We start from the raw sequence: 13,529 nt of genomic DNA on the forward strand, positions 1-13,529 counted from the left end.
GTCCTGTCAATTCAAAGGGCATTTACAAATTAGCTGTTTGTGTTGCTCACTCCATCACTGTCCCATTAACTTATTCTGTTTAGAATCCACAGCTCACCAAGAGATAAAGAATACAACTGTGTGTGCTCAAAATTAATGACTGCTCATTACCATCTGGCCTGCACACCTTTTTACCAAGTCTCTTTTCAAGGTTGATCCGAGGATAGATGAAAACATAGAAATTCAAGAGTATGGGAATAGTCTTAGATAAACAAAATTCAGAGAGGTTAAGTCTGGGTCAGAGTGCCAGGGGCTTCGGGAAAGGGTTTATTTGCTTGCAACACAGACTTCCTCAGCATCTCCCTCCCTCCACAAGGGGAGATCTCACTGATTGCACATGCTAACACTCATTAAGAATACAACTTAGAGAAGACGAATTAGAAAGTCAAATAGGTGGGCAAAGTGAGTGGAGGCCACAGGAAATGAAATTCAGGTCTTGTGATTTATGTGTTTTTTCTTTCCTACCTTCCTCAACGTCAGTGAGCTGTGTAGCTCGGTACCGAACCTAAGTCCATCTGACATGGTGGTCAGATGGGTATTGATTGGGAATAAAAAAAAATGTGGCATCTGGCAATCTAATACTTCAATGTAAAAATAAAACGTTTATACAGCATCTTTTCAATTTAACAATGACATCTATATAGAATATGTTTGATGCTATATTGGTTGCAGTGTATCTTCCCTTTTTTCCCCTAGAAATTAAATACTAAGACCAAAACTTAGTTTTCTGATTTATTTAAGAGGTCCCACTGAGGTAGATATATGAATAAAGACAAGGAAACTTATGACCATTTCTGAATATCAGCAGCTTGAACTAATGTGCAGTGGTATAAGCTATATTTGTCTGTCAACCCCCTAAGCTGTTTGCCACTTAGTGATATTATTGGTTATAAAATCCATTATGCCGCCTCATCTTTAAAATTTTAAGTGAAAATTCCATCTTTTGAGGTATTATGGGTGATGTATGGGTCAGAATGACTCACAAGGACAGAATAATACTCATATTAAAGAAATAGGCAATCAAGAGACAAAGAAGAGAGATTACAGAACATTTTGTATTACTGCTCTTTAAAATGTTCAACATATACATTTTGTCTCCAAAGAAGGTTTTACAGGTTTAGCTCACACACTCTGTAACCACTTATACCATAAAATCTTTATCCTACTATAAAAATATTGTCAGAACATTTTTCAGAAAAAAAATCTTTATCTGGAAATATAATTGACAAGGACATTTTACTCACTGCATTTTTCCCCTCTCTCTGCATTGCCCTCCCCTTCCCTACACAGTGAAGGAAGTGAACAGAGCTTACATGAGCTTGAGTTCTTTGCTCTCCAAATACTAATCAATACTATGTAACTGAGTCAATATTTATCAAAACCAATTTTAAAGTGATAAAATAGTCAAGCATGCAGTGAAGTTTGTGATCTCAGTGCATCCCAGTTCGGTAAAACCAGGCTCGTGACTTCTAAGTTGCTGCCTGATGAGAAATCCTGCAAAGTAAGACAAGGAACAGCCACGGAGGGGATGGTGATGAGGTGACAGTGCTGAAGGTGATGATAAAAAGAAATTCTCTGGGGGAGAAGCAGCTGGGACAGAGAAGGGATCACTAAGTCAGTGATGGCTGGAGGGATCTTTTGGGATGGGAGATGAATGCTGAGCTGAAAGTAGAGAAAGAAACAAAAGTGACGGCCTCTCAGTATCTGTATTGCAAACCATAATGCCCCAAAGTAGAGAGAGAGTATGGGGGAAATTGTCTGCCATGGAGGCAGGGGGAGCGTGGGATGGGGGCATACCGGGGACATGGGTGGTGGGGAATATGCACTGGTGGAGGGATGGGTGTCCGATCATTGTATGACTGAAACTCAAACATTAAGGTGTTGTATCTCATGGTGATTCAATAAAATAATAATAATAATAATAAAGTTCTCACCATTATCAGTTCTCTCATCTGTGTTCTTAATCAGTAATCTTTTGTGGTAGATACTATTATTTTTGTCATTTGCCAAATAATAATGGCTGTTTATTGAACAAACAAACAAACAAACAATTTCTCTCTCTGGGAGAAACTGGCAAGCTTCTGAGAGTTTCCTGCCCACATGGGACAGCCTTGCAAGCTTCCCATGGTGTATTCATATGCTAAAGCCAGTAACAAGCTGGATCTCATTCCCCTGACCCTGAAAGAGCCTTCAGGGTGACATCATTGGGAGGGCCGAGTCGAGAGAGACTTCTAAGATCTCAGGGAAAGGACGAATGGAGAGGTTACTGAGCCCGCTGGAGAAATCGATGATTAACATGATTTCGTGATCGTGATTGTGATCGTTTATTGAACATTCTCCTTTACATATCTAGTACACTCTGTTCAAATGATCGTCTGACTCCAAAGAGAATGCCATAGACTGCCAAATCTTACATATAAAATTCAACATGTTTTTCATTAAAATTGGATAATAAAAGAGAAGGTGGCATTTTTAGTTAATAATAGAGGGTCAGTTGTGTTGATTATCACTAGTTAAAGAATAACATTGATTAGATATTGAAATTCATGATAAAGCAATGGCTTATTGAACATCTGTTGTGAACTTAGTACCAATCAATGCCGTATGAAACAAAAATGATGTGGAGAATACAATAAACAGCATAATTTCTACAAAATGGAACACTAATAGAGAGAGAGTATGAGAAACAAGATATACTTATCTATTAACAGATGATAATTGAGGCAATATTCAAACAGTTTGACTAAGCCATTGTAACTATCAGTCCAAAATTCTCAGAAGTAACTTGGAATATTATCTTTATTATCTGTAATCTTAAATAATGTTTTATTATTAAAATGGAAAAGGATGAACCAAGGTGTATGAAGAAATATAACTTACAAATATGACTGGGAAATGAAAATCTATCATGTAAAATGAAAGATGCAGATTGTAGATTCTCAATGAATCTCAAAAACCTCCATCACTATTGAAAAGCAAAACCAAATTTAGCCTAAAATTTAGCTTTTTCTCTTCAAATTTGGAAATATATTTCAAGAAGGATAAAAACAATCTTCCAATAATTTAGGAACATTGGCTTTTATGATTCTGTGATATAATTTTTAGATTAATATTAGGACAGAATTGTGCAAAAGAAAGAATGTTGTCCACACTAGTCTCCAGAGAGGCTGGAAAGATTGTATAGCAGGCAAGTTGCATGCCTGGCTCCCACCCCGGTACCATCTATGGCCCTTTAGGAGTGACCCCTGTGCCCCGTTAGGAGTGACCTCTAAGCACAGAACCAGGAGCAAGCCCTGAACACAGCTGGATGTGGACCCAAAACAAACTGAAAATCAAAATTAGTTTCCTGAGTAAGTTTCTATAATCTGTGGAGCATTACTTCCTATTTAATTAATAGATATTTGCATGTCACAAGGCATGATGGCTAAAACCCTCACCTGACTTTTAATTTCAATACAAACACATATCATTTGTGTAGTTCTTTGATTTTGGGTCTCAATTTTCTAGTGAAGTATATAAGGCTATATTAGTTGAGCCAGGATTATTTTCAATTTCATCCCTATTATGCTGTGCATATATTTAAAGTGATATTTAAATACATTTAAAGAATTGCTTGCTCAACATAATATTATATTTATAAATATAGTGTTCTTAGAATTTTCTTTTATGTTTTTATTATTATTTCATGTCTTCTGAAATCTTACAAGAGTATCTTTTCTCCCATTTAGGGTGGAGTCAATGGGTTGACTGGAGAACTAGAATTTGGAGAAAATGGAGGCAATCCGAACGTCCACTTTGAAATTCTTGGAACTAACTATGGAGAAGAGCTTGGCCGAGGTGTTCGCAAAGTAAGATCAGATACCTTAATTCTTGTTGATTTTTCTTTAGCACCTAAAAATTTCTTTTATTAGTTTCCACACACTACATTCATAGTGCTCACTAAAGTTCACTTTGTACTTAACAGCAAATTGGGTGGAGACAGTGGGAAGAGGTGTAATTTAAATTATTACTAGGACTAATCAGAAGTGCTAACCCTAAGTTCTATTTATGACCTAAAATGATATAAAGGGAAAAGTAACTGTTGTGCGTTTAGTTAACCGCTGTCATCTTTCATTCATTGTAAGACATGATTTTAAGGAAGTAAACTCTTGTTAGACACTGCAGATCAATATAGGGAGAATCTGAGTGACTGTAAAGGATGTTTCACAAAATTCTTTCCAGGAGAAATATAAAACTCCCTGGGGAAGTGACTTTTGTATAGTTTGGATTTTCCATTTTTATATTATCTTGGTAGAGGAAAATCTAAGGTAATTGACTGTGCATACAGAGCTCGTAACTCTTAGTTCCCCACCGCAGGAACTGGCTGCTCTTGCAGCTGGTCTTAAGTTGGTCTCTTCCCGTTGTGGGTGAAGGGCTCAGGAGAACCGACACGAAACAGAGATGAGTTATGCGAATAAGCAATAAAACCCTTGTGGTAAATGTGTGTTTGGAGAGCTGAAACTTGGCTGATGTCTTTCGGAAAGCATTGGAATGGTTTCGTGGATTAAGGCGAAGGGAACTATCACGAATGTGGTCAGGAAATTCAACATCTCAAACATGCTAAATGCCATCTCTCTGATTTCATCCCCAACCTCTCTTCCCAGAGGTGCAATTAGTCTGAATTTTATGACACTCATTTATTCACGTTTATAATATGTTTTCCTCCGCATGCATCCTTAAAATGATTGAGTTTTGACAACATTTCAATTAATAAATGACTTAATATTGCATACATTATTTTTCCATGCTTTTTATGAATGCACGTTCTCTGTCTGTGGTTTATTTTGTTGGTTTGGGGGCTGTGCCTGGGCTTACTCCTGGCTCAGCACTCGAGGACTACTCTGTGCAGGCTTCGGGGAGCACATGGGGAGACCAGACACGGAACATGGGTTGGCCGTGGAAGGCAGACGCCCTGCCTGGGTTCCATCTTTCTGCCTTTGTATGTTATTTATTCCTGTTGTTTGTCACTAGACTATTGACCTCTGAGGAGAGTCTCAGTCTGCTGTGGGTAGTTTCCAAATTCAGACATTATAGATGCTATGAGTACTCTCGGGCCTGTAGTTTGGTTTGTGTTCTTGTACCAGTGCATCTGGGCCTGTGATTTGTTCTTACAGTTTCCACGAGTAGGAGTCTGAAATACAAGAAGGCCTGTCAGGATATTTAAAAGATAACAAGTTAATTTTCATCTTTATTGATCAATTCATGTCTCACTCATAGTGCAGTGAAATCTCATTGTCCCATGATCTTACAAAAATCTTGATTTTGTCAGACATTTAATTTGTGTATGTGTGCGCGCATGTGTGGTGTATGTGGTGTATGTGGTGTGTGTATACACAATATAGCTTAATGATTTCAAGGTGTATTGCTATGATTATGGAAAGATTTTGTATTTTTCCCATAGTTTTGCTCTTCCGTCATTATTTTTTTTATATATGAGCTGATCATAATTGAAGTGTTTGGCTATTTCCACTGAATTGTTTTGTTTTTAATATTGATCTAGGAGTTATGCATGGATTTTGAATGAGCATTTTGTGAAGTAATTGTGTTACATATAATTTCTTCTCAAATTTATTTTCATTTCATTCACCATAACTTTACATTTTATAGAATTATGAATTTTCTTTTATTTTTTGCTACTTTCTTTTAAAACATTGGCCTTTACCCTCAGAATCCTACAATGTTATTCTTAAATATATTTCCAAAACTTTAGAAGTCTGCTTTTCTATGTTTACTTGATTTTTTAATATGTGAAAAATAATATAGTTTTCTTCTCAATACAATGTCCTATTCATTTTACATTTCTTTGGGGGCCACAGTCAGTGATGCTCAGGTACTACTCCTGCCTCTGCACTCTGGATCACTCATAGTGGTCTCAGGGGACTGTCTGGGGTGCTGGGAACTGAGCCTGGGGCTGTCATGTGCAAGGCAAATGTCCTTCCCACTGTACTATCTCTCCAGCCCCTTAAAAATTGTATTCTTATTCTTTTTTATTTTTTGGCATCTTTTGACATTTCTTTGAGGTATAACATACATTAAATGAAATGGTCAAATTTTAAATTCCCCATGCTCTCAAAGTCTGTGTTCACGAGCTCCTGGATGATGTTGTAGAATATTTCCAGCACTCACAAAGTCACATCATCCCCATTTCCGTGCTTCCAGAGCTTCTGCTTAGTCATAATGATCATATAAATCCTAACTGCTTAGACTGGGGTTGTTACTCCATATGGGTTATGGAATTGAATGTGGGGATCATGAAAAATTCAGCATTACAGTTAAAGGATGCTGAATGCATAACTACCAAAAATGAATTCAAAATCAATTGTGCAATGAATCTGAGGCAGTTCTGGCTGTGTACCTCAATGTTGCATTTTTTGGGGTTAAATGGGGTTACAAGTGGAAAATGTCTAAGAAAACCTGATGTAAATGGTAAAAACTATATCTTCTTGCTCTTAATATACTTTCAGATACATCTTTATTTTAGTGAAAAACATTATAATTTTTTCTTATGTTAGTGGGTGGCATCATTGGATTATTATCAGGCTAAACATAACACTCAACATTACACTACTAAATGCACTTTTTCTTTTTATTAACTTTGATCAAATTATAGAAGATTTATATGCTTACGAGTAACATCGAATCATTCTATTTCTATGAAATTATAGTTATGTTCAGTTTACATAAAATGCCTTGATTTTTTATTGCCTTAATTATGCAATATAAATTGTGGCTGTTCTAGGGATCTAATTGACTATCTGGAAAGACTTATGAATCAGGAAGTTTTTCCTCAGGCAACCACAAAGTCACTTAGGGCTTGAATAAAAATTGACATATTATGTAGACGTGTGTGTGGGGGGGGGGAACAAGGTTACTGCAAAAGATGACGCTATTTCCATCAGGAGAGCACGACTTTATTCTGCACATCGCTTCCCTAGTCTCGATCAGAAAAAGCTCAGTCTAACTGCACTGGGATTTATTTTAAAAGACATTGCAGCTGCTCTTGGGTTAGAAGCTCAGTGTAGCTCCAAGACCTCTTCAGGTGCTTCACCCTGCACTGGGTCCAGCGTCCACCCGCTGTTCCCTGCTGGTCCCGTCAACGCTAATGAATTGTGCCTTTACAGTTTCATCTACCTTACCCTGAGCTACTTGCACTACAGAACTCTGATTGTTTCAGCGCTTTTGTTCCCAACTAAACGGAAACATGTCAGTATTTTATAGTGTCTTTTACGCTGTTGACACTCAGACGAAAAATGTATTCTTGTCTAAAAATATTTTAAACAGTTTCATTTTAAATACTTGATGTATAATTCAAATGCTTTTTTTAAAACCAAACTCAGTTTAGTTCTCAACTGAATTTATAAAGTCCCAAGTCTACCAAGTAATTTGAAGAATTTTTTAAATTATTTGTGAGATGCCAGCTCCACTTATAAATGGGCAAGCTCCTTTATTAATACATTCATACTGTCTTCAAGATACTTATCACTTAGAACATTAATGTCTAAATAATTACAGTATATATTAACAGAATATATTTCCAAAATTAAGATGCCGCTTGCCGTCTCTCCTTGTGGTGAAGAAAGGGAACACTCCCAGATGATCAAATGTTTGACTGTGGGTGTTCTTCTGCTGCCAGTCGCTAACTGGAGGCATCACCTTATCAGGCTGAGAGGCACATTGCCGGCCTTCGTAAATAAGCAGAGTTGTTTCTGTTCAGTATTTGAGTGGGAGATTGACAAGCCCTGAATCTTGACTTTTGATTGTTCCATGAGTGGCTCTTTTTACTGGACATGATGAAAAGAAAGAGCTTTCCTGGTTTGTTGCTTTTTACATCCCTTGTATTATGATGAAAGTAGTGTTTCCTTCCAAAACTAGTTTATGTGTCAAAGTAGATGTCCTTGAATAAAATCTGGATAAAACTCAACACCAAAGCTTGAAATCATCAAGATTTTCTCTAACATTAATTTCCTTCAAGAATATCATTATTCCTTTTGTTAGTCATCACAACAAAAATTTCAGGAAACTTACTTTAATATAACTTACTCAGTCTTTGAAATCGAAATTTATTAGAACATGTGAAATATGAATATACAGTTTTGTACTCAATTTAAAGGATTGCTTTCAATATATTCAAAAGGACATATTTTGTACGGTAGTTTTTTGTTTGTGTGTGAAGTTTTGTTTTGTCTTTTCCAGCATTACACACTTATTTTTTATTATGAACACCGCTGAGTTCCAGCACTATAATTTAACACTCATGATGTAATGTCTTTGAGCTTTATTACAAATAGAACTACAAGGCAGGAAATAATAATTAAACTGGTTTTATGATCAATGTTAATTGCATAGCTTTGCTTATTCATAAAATTGTTTTCTTGTGTGACATGCTACTCTGAAGATATTCTCGCTACCTGCCAGCGCCAACACTGGTTTCTGTTCTGTTGTTGTTAAGGTCATTCTCCAGTTAGGAAATGTCTCATTGTCGGTTTGATTTGCATTGCCCTGGAAATAAATGATAGCGTTCTTTTGCTTGTTTTTGAGCCACACCCAGTCGTGTTCAGGGTTCACTGCCAAAGGGGTGCTGGGCTGGCCCAGTGTGAGGGGGCAGCCCTGCCCACTCTACTATCCCTCTGGTTCCTGCAGTTTATTATTTCTGAGTTCTTTTCTCTTTTCTAAATAGTGTTAAAGTGAGTGGCAACAATGAACAAAGGTTCTGCGTCTCCCCACCCAAGGGTCCTTGGTCTCACCGCTATCCTCCTGTCGACTGGCCTGGTAGAGACCTTCTGCAGACAGTGCTTGTTTGGTTTTTCCTTTTCTCATTGGGTTCCTTTCCTTTCTCCCTTCTTTCCTTTCCTCCTTTCTTTATCTTCTTGCCTTTTTCATCATTGCTCTGATAGAACCTGCCAATAGTATATTAAGGAATCCTGTTCTTTTTGTCCGATTTTCTTTTCTTTTCCGAAAGGAAAAGGGTTCAGTTTTTCACCCTTGAGCATATGATGTTGTCTCGGAGTTTGATTCCTTGATTTTGTTGAGGTATATCCCATATCTCCATTTCGTTGAGTTTCTTTTTAATTATAAACAGATCTTGACCTTTAATTCTGTAAAACTTCCAAGATACAAATTCATTTGCTAGAGATAGAGGATGGAATAAGGATGGCCTATTTCCCAATAGTTAACAACTTCATTTTTAATTTTAGCTATAAATGGTGATTAATATTCAGGGCATGCATTAAAATGGCAGTCATTAAAATCTAAATGAAGAATACAAAGAATTGAGAATCATCTGATGGTATGGAAACCGCTTGAAGGGTCCCCTTTAACTTTTAGTGACAGATATTTAAGGTTTATTCAAGGAGGTCCCAGGAATGACCAGACATCAGTAAGATGGTGTCACCCCATGAGTTAGTAATTTAGTCACATATGCTGGGACCTCACAACAAACTAATTTGTTTCACAGTGACATTCCTGTAAGTAGGCTCAAGTGAGCCATTATTCCAAGTTATTTTTTAATGCTGCTTCAACTCTCTGCTTTCTCTCACCTCTGTAGACTCTTAAAAACATTTTATTGCATTTCTTTTTTATTTTGCCAGGTCTTCCTTGCCCCCTGAGAATATTTATATTTCTTTCAACAGGGACACTTATTTTTTCACTATGGGAAATGTTAATTTTTAAATGATTTGAGCACACAATCTTACCAGATCTGCAAACAGAAATTCATGACTTGTTTGGAACCCTTCATTCACAGTGATAACTGTTATGTTGCTAGCCTTGAGGATTAACTGAGATTATTATCATGACTTGATAAATGATTGGCAGAGTCTCTTGCCCCAGTGCCTGGCTGTCTTCACCGGGGCCCCTGGGGTGTTGAGTTTCCCACCCCACCCTGAGCAGATCCCCTGCAGCCAAAGACCTCCGGAACCCAGCCACAGCCATGCTTATGCTCAAGGCCCCTCTCCACATGTTCAGATGAGCCTCACACATGAAGGAACTGGCAGAGGAACCCAGGAGTGTGGGACCCAGAGCTTAGACCTCCAAGCCTGCTCAGATCGGGACAGGGCCTCTTCCACTGAGATCCTCCATTTTCCAGTAGCTACGTAGTCACACCCAGAAACTGCCCCAATCTCCTGGAAGAAACATTATATAGCCTACTTCTCCCTCTCGGAGAACCTGGCAAGCTACCAAGAGTATCCTGCCTGCATGGCAGAGCCTGGCAAGCTCCCCGTGGCGTATTCATATGCCCAAACCAGTAACAATGATGGGTCTCATTCCTCTGACCCTGAAAGAGCCTCCAATGCGGCACCATTGGGAAGGATGAGTAGAGAGAGGCTGCTAAAATCTCAGGGCTAGGATGAATGGAGACGTTACTGAGACCACTGGAATGATGATGATGATGATGATGATGATGATGATGATGATGATGATGATGATGATGATGATGATGATGATAATGATGATGAAATAATTGAATTGCCTGCTTGTCATCCCCCCAGCTATTTTATTTTTTCTTTATGACCATATATGACAGACTAGACAGCAAGTCAGCATCATTGATCTAATCAACCTGTCTATAGTCTCTGGGAAGTAAAGGGGTTGATATTTGTTTTGCATGGTGGCTCCATTATTAAGAAAATAATTTTTGAGACCATGGCAAGGTTTGGTTGTGTAAACTATTTCTTCCTTTCAGGATGCTGCAATTACTTTGCGGACCCTCCTGAAAGCTCTCATAGATACCTCACCTCCCCCTCCCTCCCGCCCTCTCCCTCTCTTCCCTTTTCTTCCCTTTTCCTATCTCCCTTCTCTCTGCTCCCATCCCTTCCCTCTCTCCCCTTCTCTTACCTCCCCTCCTCACTCCTTCCCTCCTCTGCCTTCCCCCCAGCCTCCCTCTGTTGGTACTCAGGGCTCACTCCTGGCTTTCTCAGAATTCACTCTTGATGGTGCTCATACCATATGCAGTGCTCAAGGACCAAACTAGGGTTTCCTGTCTGCAAGGCAAGAACCTGAACATAATCCTCTGTCTTTGGGCCTAAGGTTTCTTAATAGACAGGTGGTATCACTGTATCACTGTAGCACTGTCATCCCGTTGCTCATTGATTTGCTTGAATGGGTGCCAGTAACGTCTCCATTCGTCCTAGCCCTGAGATTTTAGCAGCCTCTCTTTACTCGTCCTTCCCAACGATGCCACATTGGAGGCTCTTTCAGGGTCAGGGGAATGAGACCCATCATTGTCACTGTTTTGGGCATATGAATACACCACGGGGAGCTTGCCAGGGTCTGCCATGCAGGCAGGATACTCTTGGTAGCTTGCTGGGTTCTCTGAGAGGGAGAACTAGAAAATAAGAGGTCACTCGGCTGCAAATGTGGGCATGCACTTTCAGGAGCTTTGTTTTATAGTCTCTGGATGTTGGCCATTGATGGGATTACACGGCTCTGGGTGTGACTGCCTAGCTACTGGAAAATGGGAAATATGGGTGGAAGAAGCCCAGTACTGATCTGAGGCTCGCAGGCTTGGAGATCTAGGCCTGGGTCCCGTACACCTGGGTTCCTCTGCCGGTTCCTTCATGTGTGAGGCTCACCCAAGCATGTGGTGAGTAGCGTTGAGCATGGCTGTGGCTGGGTACCAGAGCCCTTCAGCTGTCAGGGCTCTGCCTGGGGCGGGGAGCGAAACTCAACAGGTGGTACATTATATTAAAAACAAGGAATTCCAGAGCCTTCAGGCAGGGATTAAGTGTTCAGGACATATTCCTTGCAAGTGGAAGGCCCTGGACTGAATCCTTGACACAGGACAGGTGTGATCTGGCTTCTAGTTAGGGGACGCGTGTTGCAGGGCGTGACTGGCCCCACCCCCACGCCCCAGCAGGAGTCACCCACTACGGCTCCTTCAAAAGGCCACTAGCTGGAGGGATCACGGGGTTAAAAAGCTTAGGTGGGGGCTACCCAGACTCAAGCCTTAGCACCCCCTGGCTTCCCGAAGCACTGCTGGGAGAAATCCTGAGCCTGTAAATAGCAAGTCACAGAACATTTGCAGTTCCACAAGGCAGAAATGATGTATCTGCACCAAAAAGCAGTATATTGATCGTGTTATTGACAAGAATATGATGTTTGGCAACAATTTTCCACTTCTCTGTACTAAGAGTACAGAGACTCAGTATATGTGTATGAATGAACAACAGTTTTCTCATGATACTTCTGGGGTTTGAAAGAAGGATATACAAATAATTATAATATTTATTTATAATATGCATATATAAATTTACATTAAAAATAGATGTATACTATTCATACTGGAAAAATAACTCTGGAAGTTATAATTTTCCCCTTTAATTGGCCTTTGATTGTAAAATTATGAACAATTTTATGATACTACACACCTGCACATAAAAAGAATTTCTAACAATTCAAATAAAATCATATCTTTATGTTCTTCAAGTTACTTATGTAGTTCTTAATTTTAGGTGTTACAGGTTTTAGCTAATCATTGTAGATGGATAGTTTGATGATCATAAAATAGTGGGGTAAGGAGGATTGTTTTGATTAGCTACTTTGTGCTTTGATATATTTTCCACATTTTCTGCAAAGGGCATGTAACACTATTATAATGGGGAAAAAAAGGTTTTAAGGGTTTAAAAATACATTCTAAAAGATACATCTCTATACTTTGAGGAGAGAAATAGTGTCAGAAATTTAATCAGGGGTAGTTTGGTAATTTAGACTTTAAGGTCCTATTAAAATATATATTTCCACGTTATTTCTCTTATATGCTGAGCTTAGTAGTCATGCCAAATATCAAATGTTTATGAACCATTAGAAAAGTATGTAAATGTTTAGAAAGATAATAAATATTTTAGAAACCCAACAAAAATACGGGGCCAAAGAGATAGTACAGGGGGCAGACACACCTGCTTGTCCTACAGCAGTTGACCCTGGTTAGATTCTCATTAACAGATACGGCCCCTATCGTCCCCTGAGCACTGTCAGGAGAGATCCCTGAGCACAGAGTCAGGAGTAATCCCTGAGCAAAGACAGGTCGGCCCTTCTTCCATCCTTCGCAAAAATAAATAAATAGCCCATTTTTAATTTAATTTTCTTAAGTTTTGTTAATTTTTGTTTTCTTTATCTAAACACTGTGGTTTACAAAGTTGTTCCTGGTGACTTGTTATCCCAACCCCAATCCCCCCACCACTGCACCTCCCCTACCACTGTCTCCCCTGTTCCTAACCACCCCTTAATCCTGCCTCTGAGCAGACACTCAAGAATCTATTTTATATTGCTTGTTATAAATAATTTGCTCAAAGACTAATAAAAAAAATGTTTCCTTAGAAGGAATTCAGCGAAGATTGTTATATTCGCCACGGAGCCCTTGAGCCCTTCTATTAGAGGTGACGGAGCTGCCGTGGCAGGGTGAGCCTCTGTGTCTGTCGGTCCATCAAGGCCGCTGCCTCCTCTGCTCCATCCCA

General features: G+C 39.0%; 1 protein-coding gene across 4 annotated transcripts in view; it reads left to right on the top strand.

Annotated features, from left to right (window-relative positions):
• The window catches only part of GRID2 (glutamate ionotropic receptor delta type subunit 2), a 1,314,711-nt gene that overhangs the window by 844,234 nt on the left and 456,948 nt on the right, over positions 1–13,529 (top strand). For all 4 annotated transcript variants that reach the window (XM_055138199.1, XM_055138197.1, XM_055138198.1 and 1 more), the window contains one exon: positions 3,768–3,887. In XM_055138199.1, coding sequence (XP_054994174.1) covers positions 3,768–3,887 — 120 coding nt within the window. The remainder of the gene's footprint in view (positions 1–3,767; positions 3,888–13,529) is intronic.

The sequence above is a fragment of the Sorex araneus genome, chromosome 5, assembly GCF_027595985.1.
Source record: "Sorex araneus isolate mSorAra2 chromosome 5, mSorAra2.pri, whole genome shotgun sequence".
In the NCBI taxonomy this organism is placed as follows: domain Eukaryota; kingdom Metazoa; phylum Chordata; class Mammalia; order Eulipotyphla; family Soricidae; genus Sorex; species Sorex araneus.